Consider the following 16,826-nt stretch of genomic DNA (forward strand, 5'->3'; position numbering starts at 1 on the left):
TGTACAAGGTTCAATACCCATTTTTAGGTTTCACATTTTCCTATATGCTCCCTTTAGTGCTCCCTTAAAAGTCTTCTCAACAACAACCTTTTTTCCTAGGTAAAATAAAATAAAATACAAATCTGTTCCTACAATGAATGAGAAATAACTAGTGGGGATTTTTCCCCCCCCATTGTTGTGCTCCTATAGCACCCAGAAACCCTAATCAAGACAATGCTTCATTGTGACAGATGCTGTGCAGAACTTCGCAGCTCCTAGCACAGAAATCCCCTTCCTGAAAGAACTTTTGCCATTAATGTTCAAACCAGACCTTCATTATCTGGATTAAATTTTGAATGAACTCTGGAACTATACTGTATGTTCAACTACCAGGAGCTCCAGATGTTTCTGCTGTCACATTCAGGATGTTCAAGAACTTAACACCCTCCAACTTCTAAATACTGTCCATCAGCAGAGTAACTGACTGTCACTAGTTCATTCCAACACAAGAAAAGCAGTTTAATTTCCATTTGCATGTTGGGACTCTCATCCCCTCCTTCTCCTTCTGTAACAGAATACTGTAATGGCCCTACTCTAAATAGGCACTACAAGACTAGAAAAAGGGGTTGTTTTTATGAAGTCAGAGAGGCACCATTAATTAATTAAAACCAGATTATGGACAGTTTAAATTGTTCAGACAGAAAAATCTAAATAATTAAAATCACCATAAATTGTAAAAAGCATTCCAAAACATTGTTTTACATTTTAATATTGGAAATACAAAGCTTTGTTGAATATCTAATACCCATGATACTTAATTACACTTCAAAAAACTTTAAATGTGAAAACACAGTAGTATTTCTGTAGGCAATATAGATCAGAATCTCAAAAATAATTGTTCTGTTATGAGAGAAAAGAAAGAACATCATCAAAAGTTAAAAGTTACAGTTTTCTTAAGATTCATTCTCTCTCTCACATTCCTGTATAACCTGTCAACAAAAGACATCACTGATACAAACAGGAGTTATGGTGGATGCCTAAGTGTATACATAACCCTAAAACATGCTGGGGGCTAACAGATGTTGTTTTGCAAAGTCTAATTCTACACCAGAATTGGTTTAGCTGACACCAAAGGATTTTAAAAACCTTGAAAAGGTTCAACTTTAGCACTTCATTTCTAAAAGCTGCTGAAATCTTGGGAGCCTGCTAATGTGCCATATTTAACAAGTTATGAAAATCTCATGTGTGCCCCCCTCCACTAGCCTTTCACAGATCATTTAACTTTACTGTTTGTTTACACATCCTTGAGAAACAAACTGCACAGACACAGATCAGTGAAATATATTGTGGGAGAATAATTGTGCCAGCAGGATGCTGTTCTGCATTTCCAGTGTGCTGAAAAGGGAAGTAAACACCAGAGCAAATCTGGTCACTCTCTTTACTTCAGAATTATCAACAACAAAAAAATCCCCCAAACCAACCAAACAAAAAAATCAATCACTAATATGTGAAGAAATTTCATCTACTAACTCGGATAATTGCCAAAGTAATAACAGGTATGAATAATTACAATAGTGAAGGAAAATAATAATAGCAGGCTTGATGCAAGCAGTGGATCACCTCACTTTCATCAGGTCACGCTAACTTTTGCCTGATTTTCAGATATGTAGCAGACTGAGATGCTAGAGACTGAAATTTAGCTTTTTCTCCTTTGAGTTATATTCTGGCACCCTGAAAAGAAAAATCTGTTCTTTTCATGTATTGCATCTCCATATTTTCATCAACATATTTTTACTGTTTGTTACCAAGAAGGATGATAAAACAAATACTAAGTACATTACTAAAAATTAGAAAGTGGTGTGAAATTGTGATAATAACTATTTTAATAGAATGTGCAATTCCTAGATAACTGACCTGTTCCAAGGAGAACTTGCAGTTTTCCTGAGTTTGTTTTTAGTTAGTTCAACAATAAACTGACAGTGGCAGTGCTGCTTCAGAGTATCATGGGAATTGAAGTTCAGGTGCTTCATGCACTCATTCCCCCCACATCTGTTAAATTGTCTCATGCCCATGTCCCTCTTGGGATGCATCAGAATCTGTTGAGCCACCTGATATGCCATAAGAATCACAAGACTAAACACTTCCTGGACCCAATAAAGATTCTACCGTGATCACATTTATTAGTGACTGGAGAAAGCAAAGGCTTCTCTGGGTACATATAAAGTACAAGACTGAAAAAAAAAATTACAGCAGTGTTGTTTCTTACCAAATCAACACGTTTTTAATGCACGATCAGATGGTTCACATGCACAACCATTCTCTTTGGAAAAGTGTGCGATAGCTGATTGTTCTCTGGGATTGATGAATTCTACTTGGCTGGAAACAGTGGTTTTCTTACCCCACCACTCTGCATAATTTTCTTCTCAAAATCTATTTAATAGGTGTCCACATTATGGTCTGCATTATTTAGCGAGTAGCTATGCCATAGAATCATTTATTCTTCAAATAGTGAAATTACCACTAAAGCATAATAAGGTCCTTACCATTTTGCTAAAGTGTAGCCAGCAGAAAACTTGGTAACATAGATATAGGGTAAATATATTCTTCATGAAAACTGAGCATTGTAACATAAATTATCTTTGTTTTAATAAAAACCGTGCATTACAACAGATACTACTTCATTCTTGTAATATTATTCAGGGGAAATAACACATTACATGTAGCTTCTCATCAACAATCATTTTCCTGGGCAACACAAATTAGGATGTGGTATTTCCCTTTCCTAGATTAGCTGATAAAAGAGAAAAAAACTGGTAAAAACTAGCATGCCTAGCTTAATATTAATATTTGAGATAGACTAATATGTCATACTAGAAACAACTGAACTTCCATTTATATCACTTAACTCGGGTACTAAAAAACATGATGCCATGGAAATGTTGCTACTGACTATCCAAATGCTGCAGTTTCCTCAGCATCTAGCCTTTCAATACACTATACTGAACTTCAATATTTGAAATTTGGGATGTCCTATAGGACAGCTTCAATTCAACTCAAGTATAAGCTCTAATTTGAGTCCCCTTCACATATACAAATCCTTGAGTGCTTTTCACTGGAATTGGCTGGCCTGTCAGTTACAGTGTAACCACAGATCAAGTAAACAGTTTATCATTTGCCAATTTAAAGCCAATTTGTAGTGAAAATTAATTACTTTGTGAAGAAGCTTAAGTGTTATTTCAGCACAACTGAGGCTAACTCCACAGCAGTATTTCTCAATTTCAGGTTGGTGGACAGACAGTGGTCCAGAAGACAGGGAGCCATAAAATAACAATAGAACACACTCACATTTCCACATACCCAGAGAAGAAAAGAAAACAAAATGGAGGAAAACAAAAGTAGTAACTTGTTTTCATAGTAACCTATAAGATTATTGTGATACTTCCTTATTCTTAAAAAATTAGTTTCATCTTCTCTTTACAAAGTTAATAATTTCTTTCAACTGATAACTGAAAATTGAGAACATATTTCAACTTGAGTGCTCTGCAACACTATTTCTATGCACCTACCATTATTTACCACAATGAAAAGTTTCATATTCTTCCACCAAAAAGGATCCTGTATTCTGATTGTTAAGTTTAAAAAGCACAGAATACTTGGCACTACCATTCATAATGTTGGTATACCTGATACTTTTTAATATATTGGAATACCATCCATGCTATGGTTAAGGTGCATAATAATTGTATTATTTCCTTTCCCAAGAAAGTTCTCAAGCACCTTCCAAAAGTCTTCTCAATGTTACAAAAATGTTAAGATGTATCTCATTTCTTGAAACAGTGGACTACATAGAGGAGACAGCATGAGACACTACAAAAAATACTACTTGCTTGACCATCCATAAAGAAAATTTCAATATATACTGAGGTTGGGTTTAGACAAAAGCATTAAAATAAATTGCTTATAATAATTAAGGGTATTCCAGCTTTAACTTTTCTGAGTAAAAATCTGGGATGGAGGAGGAATAGATTTGGCTATGTTTACAGTAACTGTTACAATTCTGTTCATACTGTCATTGTCTTTCTTATGCTAGTCCACCATTAAAAGTAATTTGTATTATGTAAAAAGCAAGATGGGCCAGTCAGGAATTAAGTTTCCACTGTGATAAGCATTACTACCGTGCCAAAGTTTGTCATCTAAATTGTCAAAGGTAAAACAAGGCCAAATCAGCCTACTGCACAACATTATTCATTAAAACAAGGAAAAATCTAAAGACAGAAAGGCTGAATTTTTCTAAACAAAAGGGACCACTGATTACATTGTGAAGTCCATTAGTGCTGGTATCCGGTGGACAAGAAGAGTTCAGAATCGGAAAGGGGATTAAATTTGATTTACAAATTAGTCATAAATTATGAATAAAATGACAAGACAGTCTCTTCTATCTATCACCTTTCCTAAATTTCTTGAATTTGGAGACGCAGACCAGAGGCAGCATTACTTGGCATGATGCCCTGAAGGATGCGTAAAGAGAAAAGAAAGAACACACTTTTCAAGCATCTTGACCCAAAGCTAAGCGAGATGCAGGAGATGCATATGGTGCATTATTCATGTTGTGCAGGAAGGTCAAGCCAGACTGTGATAGAAGGGAGTTCTTAGAAAACAGTGATAAATGAAGCCAATGATGAGCAATGGGCCATCTACTGTGATTGTGCAGGCTATGAGCAATACACACAAGCAAATTTGGAGAATCAGTGAGGTTGAACAGGTAAACAGATTTAAAAAGAAAAACACCCAATCAAAAGCCTCAGATAAAACACTTATTGATGTAGCTACAAGGAACATCAGCTTAAAAACATAATTTTGTAGAAATAAAGTTTCCTTACCTATATTGTTAAAACCTTATATTGTTGAAGCACATTCCATTTTAAAGACATAGTAGTATTTTCTTGTTGTTGTTATTTTTTTCTTTTTACCATAATTAACTGAGCAATGAGAACATGCTGGTTAACACTATTTTCCCTTGGTTTACCATCCACTCATAGCCAAGTTTCATTTTCAGATTTTCAGAACAGTAATGTAAAATTTTTGTTGAAGACAACAAGGGAAACGATCTGTTCAATTAAAAAAGGGTCGCTAGCAATGTACATGTACTTCACTTTTGAGTCTGACTTGATAGAATCATCTAAAAACTTTGCTTCTAGATGCAAAACTAAGCATTCTAAACTATCTTATACTGCAGAAATAGATGCTTCTTTGCTACATGTAAAAGGTGAATTACAAAGAGGAAAGATTATGTTTGCAGCTTTTTCAGATACAGAATATGATGTAAACAAGAAGAGTTTTAAGATTTAAGGACATTCATCTCCTTACTAAACAGATCTGAACTTTCATTCCATCTGAATAATTCCAACTTTACTCATACACAATATTGCCAACACCCCTCTCTGCTGCTCTGAAGTATATGCATTCTCCACACAATTAATTTCTGGGCTAATCTGGGAGAAAGCATATCCTTTCCTGGATATTGAGTAGACTAAGGAGCAAGGTGGAAAGAGGACTTCATACAGAGTTTTAAGAGGCTGCAAGTCCTTGTGATACATGTTAAAATTTCTCTGGTCTTGTGATGAAATATACCAGTTTCATGCAACATTTGCAGAGACAACAAACAGGTTTGTAAAAAAGAGAAGCCAATTTCCTGATATTTGTCTACTACCAATATTTTTATTTATGTCCAAGTACAGCTTTTTATTCTTTTACATGTAAATACCTACACACAACCAGAGCTGAATGACCCTTCAAAATAATAAACAGATTTATAAAACCTTAGGCACCTTATTTTGTGATTCATCTCCCTGTAATTTTGCTAGACTCATTGGGGGGGAGGGGGGGGGGGGAAGGACCACTTTAACAAGAAAATAGTTTTAATTAGATGATGCTATGCCTATGCTTTCAGGAAACATTTGAACATCACAGTGATGTCTGGAATATAAAACAAAGCATACTTCAAAAAGAATGCGATGTTACTCTGCAGAAAGCGATGGTGACTCAGGTAAACAAACAGGAAATTTAAAATTCAAATATTCCAAATTGCTCATTCTTACCTGCATATCTTCTAGTTGACTTTCCATAGAACTTTTTAACACTACTAATTCTTTTGCCTCCTTTTCAGCATGTTTCAAAGCTTCTTCTAACTGTTGCTTCTCTTCCTGCAATGATACGATTTGATACATTTAGAAATAGTGGCAAGGCCTTTAATCTGACAAGTAAACTGAGCTATAAAGTATGTTCACTCTGGCCCGTCACTGATCTCCCCAGTTCCAAGCTGTGACTTGGTTGTACACTGGGGAAATCTTTCCTATACACATAAGCAAACTGCATCGTGCTTCTTGACAACCTGCTGGTTTCTGCTTAGCCTTTCCAATGACATTGCCCATTCTCCTCTTTGTTGGTTTTTGTTCTACAATGTATCCTTTGCAAACAGGAAGGAGACTACTTAAGGGGCCTGTTTTCTTAACTTACCTCGTATCTCTTTATTTTTTCCTTCACTGAATTTTCTTCTCCTTTCATATTATCAATTTGTTTGTGTAACTCTTCAATTTTACTCTCTAGCTCACCAACTGTTCTCTTCAACTGTTCATTTTCCTTAGTCAGCTCTGTGACTTGATTTTCTATACTATTTCGCATCTCTTGTGCAGCGTTTCTTTCACTGGCAAGGACAGCAGCACTCTAGTGAAAACAAATTATGTCATGTTTAAAAAAATAGTAACAATTGATGCTGTTTTCCAACAGAAGTTTCACATGACACCACAGCAAATATAGCTAGGATATAACATCAAAATGTCAACAAAGAATTTCACTTCGAGTCTGTATACATTACAACCATGCATTTTTATTATTCATATTACTGTGAAAGACCACACAAGGAGCATTTTTTTTCCTCAGGCACACTGTCCTGGTTTCAGCTGGGATAGAGTTAATTTTCTTTCTAGTAGCTGGTATAGTGTTAGGTTTTAGATTCAGTATGAGAAGAATGTTGATAACACACTGATGTTTTCAGTTGTTGCTAAGTAGCATTTAGACTAAGTCAAGGATTTTTCAGCTTCTCATCCCCAGCCAGCAAGAAAGCTGGAGGGGCACAAGAAGTTGGGAGGGGACACAGCCAGGGCAGCTGACCCAAACTGGCCAAAGGGGTATTCTGTACCATGTGATGTCATGCCCAGGATATAAACTGGATGGAGTTGGCCTGGGGCAGGATCAGTGCTCGGGGACTAACTGCCCATCGGTCAGCAAGTGGTGAGCAATTGCACTGTGCATCGCTTGTTTCGTATATTCCAATTCTTTTTTTATTATTATTGTAATTTGATCATTGTTATTATTATCATTTACTTCCTTTCTGTTCTATTAAACTGTTCTTATCTCAACCCACAAGTTTTACCTTTTTTTTTTTTTTTCCTCCCGATTCTCTCCCCCATCCCGGGGAAGGGGGGGGGGGGGGGGGGGGGAAGTGAGTGAGCAGCTGCATGGTGCTTAGTTGCTGGCTGGGCATGACACATACATATGTGCTAGAGTAACATACAATACCTGAACAGTCTCATGCCTGCCATCACATATTTTCACCTTAACATCTTCCTCTTTATTGCCCTATAATATTTTCATTACCAAATCCCATTATTAGGTAATTCCAAGTAATCTAAAAAACTTAACAGACATCAGAAGCCATATGGATCTTTAAGGAAGAACATATTGATGAAGAGTGTCTTCCACAGAAACACCAAATTTAGGCAGTCTCACTCCACTGCTTATTCCAAGCACTAATATACAACACTCTACATCCATGCAACTATTTGTGGGGCTGCAGAGTAAACTCAGGGAACAGGATCAACTGTAATATAGATACACACAGATAAATATAAAGAGATCTTGACACAAAAAAAAAAGGGGGGGGGGGGGAGGGAGGATGTTACTGGAAAAAAAGCCCCAATCCTTTTCAAAACATGGTGCCACAAAGTGCTGTGCCAGCACAGAAAAGCAGACAGTGATCAGGCATGAAAAAGCAATAGACTAGAAGTACCTTACATGGTATTGGTGCAGCTCTACCTGCATATCATACGACCCACACTTGGGGCTCTACTTACTCAGTAGACGTTCTGCTTGGTTTTCAGTTACTGCCTGCAGATGGAAGGAGTTTAGCTACTGAGTTCAACTTGTGTTCAAAAAGATACACTTTGTATTTTTTCAGAAACTCAAATCAATATACAGCACAAAGACAAATTATAATAAACTACTCATCACAATTTATCACACGTGGTGATAGATATTTGTCTGGCAGGGCAACTGGCTACAGCATATAACTTTTCAGAGCTAATCACCACCTTAGTCTCACCACTCACCCTCTCCAAAACGTCCTACCATTTATTGCGGAAACCAAGAGTGGAAGTATAGTATTGTTGTACTATCTATACTGTTATAACATAGACCAGTTATGTATTTGTAAACATTTAATTCTGTGGAGTAAAGAGCTAGAAGGATTTAATCTTTGCTCTTTATTGACTTGTCTTTGCTCTTCATTGACTCCAAAGAACATCAAAGAATCCGAGATGTAAGTTGTGTTTCTTGCTCTTGGGCATTCAGGGTCTGATACAAAGCAATACTCTGTACAAAGATCTGGTTCTCATGTATAGACCCACTGCCTTCTACATTAAGACCTTAAACAATAGTAAGAACACCAGAAAAGACATTGGAGTCAATCCAGACCAGTATTCTCTCCAGGGGCCATAGCTGATGTTTATGGACAAAAAGAGGAAGAACAACTACAGGGCAATCCTTTCTCCATTAAACACTCCCAGCTCTGACTGTTTTTCCTCCATGAATGTATCATCCATAAATTTCTCTAATCCTTTTTGAATCCATTTATACCTTTGGCCTCTACATTATCTGGTGACAACAGGTAATTAATTAATAGGACATTAATTACTGAAGCATAACATTTTTGCATGTGAAATTGTGTTTATGTGGGTGAAAACAAAAGAAATCCTACAGAGTAGTTTGGTAAGAAACTGTTTTGTGAAATAATTTATGAAAGCATGAAAATCACTTTTCAGTTACGCTATTTTTGATTGTAGCTCCCCATTTTCCCCTCCCCACCCCCAAAAGGAATAAGCAAAGTTATATAAAAGGGTGTTTACAAAGTGCGCCCTCACTAGATTATTTCCTAGCAAGCAACAGCTTTAAAATCATGCAAATTAGTTTGATAAAGTGGTAACTCAGAAAACACTCAGACTGTCTACAGGGTCAATGAACTTATTATACAAAAACTGGCAGCATAAGCAGGCTGGCAAGTTCTGGTCTTTTGAAAATACTGAAAAAACTTGTTCTTCTAAGTACACGACTAGTTAAAAGCTCTGAAATAAATCTCTGTTGATGCTTTAAGTTCTCACATACTAAAATTTCAATAGCATTTATATATTCCTTTAGTTTTTGCTTTTTGCATACAGCAGTTTTACTAATTAGCAAGTACTCCACCAGTGGCTCTGTTTTGTCTCATTTCCTCTTTCTGGAGCTGAGTGAAAGCAGCTGAGGCATGCTGGGGAGCTCAGGGAAAGGAATGTTGATTTGTCTGTTCTTTTTCATCCAACCGCCTACACAGGGTTGCACAGTAAGAGGACTGCAGCAGACCCACACTGTACCTGAAGATTCCACTATCTCATCTATTATGGTTTGCTCTACTTTCCCAACACAGGAAGCATTCATTATTTACTTGGAAGTACACATGCACACACATACAAAAGCAAACAACCAAACAAAACCCCCAGATCTACATACATAAATATACCCATAAATACATACATATATGTATATACTTAACAGGTTCAAAATTAAGTTCATCCTACCCTCATGCAGTCGTATCTGGAGATCTGTACCAGTCTGCCTTTTGCAGTATGTATTTTAGGATACTGTTCCAGCCACTAAAAACTAAACTGGTATTCTCTCTCCTTTTTGACTACATATTTCAGTAAGTAAGCAAGATGCTAGGTGAATATATATAAAAGGTAGAGAAATATAGAGGGCAAGTTACAAGTATTATCCTTATTAACCTGATTTAAAATCTTGGAAATAAATGGGTATGTAAGTACAACCTGCTTAAAGTTCCAGCTGCCTGAGTGACCAGCACTTAACCAGCAGATCTCCACAGGTCTCCGATGACCCTGGCATCATTACAAGGGTTACACCTTCACAGGAATGAACCGTTCCCAAACAAATTCTCTAACATGTTGAGTACAAAATTCCCTTCTTTCACCTGGAAGGAGTATGTTTTAAAAAAATACCAACAATAAGTATATACAGTCACAGACACACTCTTTTTCAAGATGGTAGGAAAACTCTCAGTATGTATGGGGAGCTTTACTGTATTGTAGTTGGAGAGTGGACATTCTTCTTACATATCTTCTGGGGAGAGTAGGAGAAATTTTCTTCACAATGCACATTTGTCTGTACACTATTGTCTCAACATCTTTTCAACTTGTTTCAGATAAGACTGAAAAGAAACAAAGGAGTATCTATCCTGTTAGTTTACCTTACACAGTTCTACTATACACATAAGGCATGGAAGATCACCTTCAGGTTATCATTCAGGATGATATTAGAAAAAACAATACACAAGTATCTTCAATTTGATAGTGAAATTTAAATAAAGTCAAACTGCACAAATACAATTTAGATGTTGAGTAGAAAATAGCACACATAGCTTCACTTCTCCAAAGAGTCAAATTACACAGCTGGGTTTAGATAGAAAAAAAGCCTATATTCATTTATCACCGTTGTAATCAGAATTGCATGTAGAGCTCTTCACTGGCATAAATGACGCTTCTGGATTATAATAGCACTTGGCAATACATGACATATCCTGTAGCATACTGCCACAGAAAGTTAGGGTATAATAAAACTCCGTGCCTCTTCCCTTCTCCTATTCTCCACTGTTAGTCTTATCTGGCACGCCACATCACTTTCCACCTTCCCTCTAGGTCTTCTCTTGGGAGGACAGGTGAACATGATAGAAAAGAGCCCAGGTATCATTAGAAAGGATATGCAAAGGAAACAAGCACTGTAAGGTAGTTCTGACAGACCTTGTAGCAACACCATTAGGGGAGAACCTGGTGGAGAGAGATCCTAATCCATATATTGAAGTTACATAAAGTTCAGGCTAGCAGCTGTCAAATCATACATGGACACTGCTGAAGCAGAATAGATTGTTGCGCCCTTTGAGCATGGAACCCTAGCCCACAGGCTGTATACTCAACCAGCCCGAAGCAACTAGAAGGCAATATTACTCATGTTGACACTATATGTTAAATTTACCACTCTGCCATTAGAGATGGCCCACTATATTCTGTATAAAATTCCCCTAATAAAACATGTCAGTAGAAGAAATGAAAACTACTGCACTGAAATTACAGAGAAGTTACTATGTACATTGATAAATTTTGAATGCCAATTATTGCACTTCATAGCCTAAAACTGAAAGTGGCAACTGCATAGACAGTTTAAACTGTACAACAGATGGTATTTGCTAACAGCCAGCAGTAATCCTATTCTCTTTGGTTCTGTCTACATGAGCAAGAAGGCACAGCTTTCATTTAAAATTCAGTGACTGGCTCACACATTCAAAAAACAAGTTGAAAGCTCTTTGCAAAAGCACTGCATTAGAGTGGGTTAGAGTGATGAGGATGACAGCAGAAGGGTAACTGAACACTATAGTGCTAATTAAGTACCAATGAGGAAGAAAACCAGACAGGGAGAACTCACATGTACAGATTGTGCTGTGGATCCACATCCTTCAGTCCACACATGACTTATTTGTAATGGTGCTGTACATAAACAATGTGAATTAACAAAAGGTCCTTAAGGTTTAATGATACTACATCAATTACTGACTCCTGTCAGTACCCATTCATAAATCTTTTACATTGCTACCTTTAATATGTGGAGATGTTGGTAAAGTTTTGGCAATCGTTTTAACTAAGTTTATATAAATTTAACCCATGGTAACAGAACCAGGTAAAGGTCACAAAGTAATGATTGAAGTTGAACATGAAACATTAACAAACATGTTGTTAATATAACATGATCTTTAGTTCACAGAATTGTGGATCAGCCTCTTCAGAGAGTTGAAATGAGATTATGTACATAAACACTGTCCTGGTTTCAGCTGGGATAGAGTTAACTGTCTTCCTAGTAGCTGGTACAGTGCTATGTTTTGAGTTCAGTATGCAAAGAATGTTGATAACACTAATGTTTTCAGTTGTTGCTCAGTATTGTTTAGACTGTAGTTAAGGATTTTTCAGCTTTTCATGTCCAGCCAGCGAGAAAGCTGGAGGGGCACAAGAAGTTGGCACAGGACACAGCCAGGGCACCTGACCCAAACTGGCCAACGGTGTATTCCATACCATGTGACATCCCATCTAGTAAAGGAACTGGGAAGTGGGGGGGGGCAGGGAATCGCCGCTCGGGGACTAGCTGGGTGTCGGTCGGCAGGTGGTGAGCAATTGCCCTGTGCATCATTTGTACATTCCAATCCTTTTATTACTACTGTTGTCATTTTATTAGTGTTATCATTATTAGTTTCTTATTTTCTGTTCTATTAAACCGTTCTTATCTCAACCCAGGAGTTTTACTTCTTTTTTCCCCGATTTTCTCCCCCATCCCACTGGATGGGGGGGGAGTGAGTGAGCGGCTGCATGGTGCTTAGTTGCTGGCTGGGGTTAAACCACAACAAACACATACAGAGCACATAACAGACAAAACTGGTTAAACAAGAATCTGGAAGACAAAAGCTAGAATAAAATACTGTATATTCAGACATATTTGCCATACAAAAAAAAACCCCAAAAACCCAAAACCAAAAGAACACTCAAAAGAAACAACAAAAAATCCCAACCCCCCCCAAAAAACAGGGGGGCGGGGGGGGGGGGAATTGTATCAAGCATTGAAGTGGGATCTTTGGAGCTTAAAATTAACATATCTCAATTCCAAGATTGCAGTTTCTTCACTATGATATATAAAACATGCTTATTTCTTTTTACTCCCACTTGCTAGTTGTAGCAGTATGATTTAGTAAACCAACTTTTTACTATATTATATTATGGAATTATATTTATGTAAGGTAAAATCCCTATAGCATTTTCCTTCTTACATCTGTTTGCCTGCATTTGCTTCATCGTTCCTTTCAATCTGTCTGTCCTCACTCTGTCTCCAGGGCATTCAGTGCCTTGTATTCCTTACTCCTAGCTTGTCTCACATTCAGATTTCCATCTCTTCAATCTCTGAAGGAATAATACCTTCCCTCTTGATATCCACAACCTTGCAGACTACTTAAACACACTCATACCTTCTTCTGATTTATTATTTTTGAATACATGAAATATTTTATTGTGCTTTCTCAAATTTTATCATGTTTAAACTTATGATTTAAGACTCAGCAAGACTTATCAGCAGACTTAAGTTGTAGAGGTTAGGTAAAAGAAGCTGGAAACAGATTGCAAATTTCTGAACAAAGCTGAAAAAAAGAAAAAGAAGCCTGTCCAGAAGAAAAAAAAACATAGCTGTAATGATGAGGTCCCACAATACAAAGTCCTCTGTGACTGCTTGAAGTTAAACTTCTGTATTCTGACATTGTCATTATGCCATAGTGCACATGCAGTAGGTTTACTTACTAACCCAGCAGTGGACCAGACCACCATGAACTAAAGTTATCAAATCCTAAAAGAAAGGTCCACTGCAAAAAATCAGTTTCTGATCACAAAAAAATGATCATACATGGAGGAAAATAATCTATGGCAGTCAATCACCACTGAAATCTTTTAATAGTTCTCATACGTTCTAATTCTGAAGCTTAAAGGATGAGTCAATTGGCCTGAGAACAAGTCAAGAATTTACAGTGAAAGAGGCTGTTGCTGCAGAAATAAAGCAGTGCTGCAGAAATAAGTGAGGCAGTAAGAGAAAGGATAATTCAATAGCTAAGGTACCCAAATACAGCCCAAGAGAACTGGAGTCTATTCTTGTCTCTGCCAAAGAACTCCTGAGGCAAGTCACTCAACCAAAACTTTCCAGAGGGGATCAATAACTGCATGCTCTTTAATTTCCTTTGTGCTTGATTTGAAGCACTAGGGCTTGGTTTCCAAAGTCTTGAGTGCACAGCTGCAACAAAAGTCAGCAAAAATTGTACCCTGAATATATCAAGGACTATATAATGGTTAACTTTATGTTAACCTAGACACCTCAATTTGAACATGCACAACTAATGGATCCTTTTGACAGTAATCACTCTACCTCTTACTTTCTTATGCTTAATACAGGTAATAACATTACTCATAAGCTTGCAGTTATGCTGAGAAAAGGAATTAAAGTTTGTGAAACAATCAATAAAATTCTTTCTTCAGAAGTTTTTAATAGCATGTATTGAGTGTAGGAACAGACCAAAGTCTGAAAAACATTGATAAATGAAATATTCTAACATTGTGTTTAAGTGAGTACAAAACTACTTTTAACTCATACCAGATGGATGAGAAGAAAGTGAGAGAATGCATGCACATACATATGTGTACTATTGGATTTGGTATGTACATCTGATTTATAAAGTTTTACCTAGCGCAGATCTGCTTATCTGAGCCCACAAAGTCACAGGTGCTGGAGTTCATGTGCATGCGCCATTTAGTTTTCAGCTTTGGGACTAATCTCCATAAGGGAGTTCCCACAAGGTAACTTCAGCAGTGAAATCCAATTCCCTCACTTCTCATCCTGCTCCTTTCAGATGTTTTGCTTAACAAGAAATGATTCTAATAAAGTTTGGGTTTGTGTCCTTGTATATAGTTGCATACGTGTCCAGAAATATTTTAAAATATATTAAAATTAGTCAAACCCAAGTTTAAATAAAGCAATAAATACTGTTTCAACTGCTTTGCTGCAAAAAACTCAGTAAAGCAATTATATACTATTCTACTCAGTACTCTACTCAACTTTGGTGCAAGCAGTGAACAGATCTAAAGAATCGGAGATGAAGCTCAGTTAGTACAAAAGGCATCAAAACCCTTCCCACCACTCATTATTGTGTAACCCCAAAGAAACTGGAGAAAACATACGAACAGGGTCCTTGAGATGCAAATGAAATATTCTATTTCAACCTGAATACAGCAGAAAAATCTCTTGAATAGGAATGCAGAAAATGTTCTGTGGCTCCACACCTTTTTTTACCACACCCTCAACACTGGCAAAGACATGAGAGTGGTTGTGTAACTGATCATTAAAAAATGGTTTTGGCTGACCTCAGTGTTTCAGCTGGTGAAATTCCCCTTTGGCAGTGACTGCACAGCACAGGACCTTTAGAGTCCTTTTACAAAATACAGAAAGAGCTGAAGTGAGGGGAAGCCAAGTAGTTCATTCACAGCTTATTAGAATTATTAAATTTTGGCTAGATTCGTCATTTATCAGGCACAACTCAGCCAATTTTTCTAAAAACCTTTACACTTCCTTTCAGAACCAAGTTCAACTGAGTAAAACTGAATTCAACCAATTAACTGTTTGTCCTTTAATTGCCATAGTTGAAGTAGAAATCTAAAGAATAAATCTCCATTCAAAATGAGCTAAAGCACAAATAGAAGTTTTTTAAATGGAACTAACAGACTTTCAAATATTCTTTCCATATTCATATTTGTGGAATCAAAGTAAGTGACACTCTCCTATGAAGACAGGCTGAGAGAGTAGGGGTTGGTCAGCCTGGAGAAGAGAAGGCTCCAAGGAGACATTACAGCAGCCTTTTAGTACCTAAAGGGGGCCTACAAGAAAGGTGGAGAAGGACTTTTACCAGGGCATGTAGTGATAGGACAAGCGGTAATGGCTTTAAACTGAAAGAGGGTAGATTTAGATTAGATACAAGGAAGAAATTCTTCACTGTGAGGGTGGTTAGACACTGGAACAGGTTGCCCAGAGAGGCTGTGGATGCCCCATCCCTGGAAGTGTTCAAGGCCAGGCTGGATGGCGCTTTGAGCAACCTGGTCTAGTGGAAGGTGTCCCTGCCTATGGCAGGAGGTTGGAACTAGATGATCTTTAAGGTCCCTTCTAACCCAAACCATTCTATGATTCTATGAGGATAGTATTCCAAAACCTTACAAAATAAAGGGAACGGTGTGGCTGCTCACTTCATTCTGTTCCTGGTGTGGAACACTTAAGGGTATCAAGGAAGATACTGTCTGCTGAAACCAACTCTAAAGTCTCATGGGCCACCTTTTTAGGTTGATACTGGACCAGTTGTTTAAATTCTTGAACTACATGTAAAAAGTTTCATGTGGCTTCAAGGATTCAGATCTACGCAGCTCCCTCAGATGATCCTGAGGGGCTAGCAGTGATGCAGATACCAAATCCCTTTCTATTGTTTTTTCCTCTCCTTTTTGTATATAAACAAATCAAGTTTAAATAAACAACTAGACACTGATTTCCCTAGGTAACCTGCAGATGATTTCCAAAGAAAGAAAAAACCAAAACCAACCTACACCCAAAGACTGACACCCAAGGAAAAAAGACAAACATAGTGAGTCTCAACATAGGCACAGCCCTTGAACTGTAATCCTTACTAGCTCTTCAGTAAAGAGAGCTTCTGAAATCAGTATTATTCAGGTATAGTCATCTAAGTTTTAAAGCTTATGAAAGCAAAAACCAGGTCTTTATTTCTGTTTGTAGCTCTGTTTGTAGTTCTGGTATTTTTCCCCACTGTGTACTTTTAGGCAATTCTAACCTCAGACACTATTTCTTAAAGCACTTGGAAGCCCTTGGATGAATAACACAGTAACACTGGATAGCAT

The 16,826-nt window shown here is 37.2% G+C and overlaps 1 protein-coding gene across 3 annotated transcripts in view; it reads right to left on the reverse strand.

Annotated features, from left to right (window-relative positions):
* Positions 1-16,826, reverse strand: part of CGNL1 (cingulin like 1) — a 71,174-nt gene that overhangs the window by 17,181 nt on the left and 37,167 nt on the right. For all 3 annotated transcript variants that reach the window (XM_049812659.1, XM_049812658.1, XM_049812657.1), the window contains 2 exons: positions 6,496-6,702; positions 6,078-6,182 (listed from right to left, as the gene is read on the reverse strand). In XM_049812659.1, coding sequence (XP_049668616.1) covers positions 6,078-6,182; positions 6,496-6,702 — 312 coding nt within the window. The remainder of the gene's footprint in view (positions 1-6,077; positions 6,183-6,495; positions 6,703-16,826) is intronic.

This window comes from Accipiter gentilis, chromosome 10 (genome assembly GCF_929443795.1).
Source record: "Accipiter gentilis chromosome 10, bAccGen1.1, whole genome shotgun sequence".
Classification (NCBI taxonomy): Eukaryota; Metazoa; Chordata; class Aves; order Accipitriformes; family Accipitridae; genus Astur; species Astur gentilis.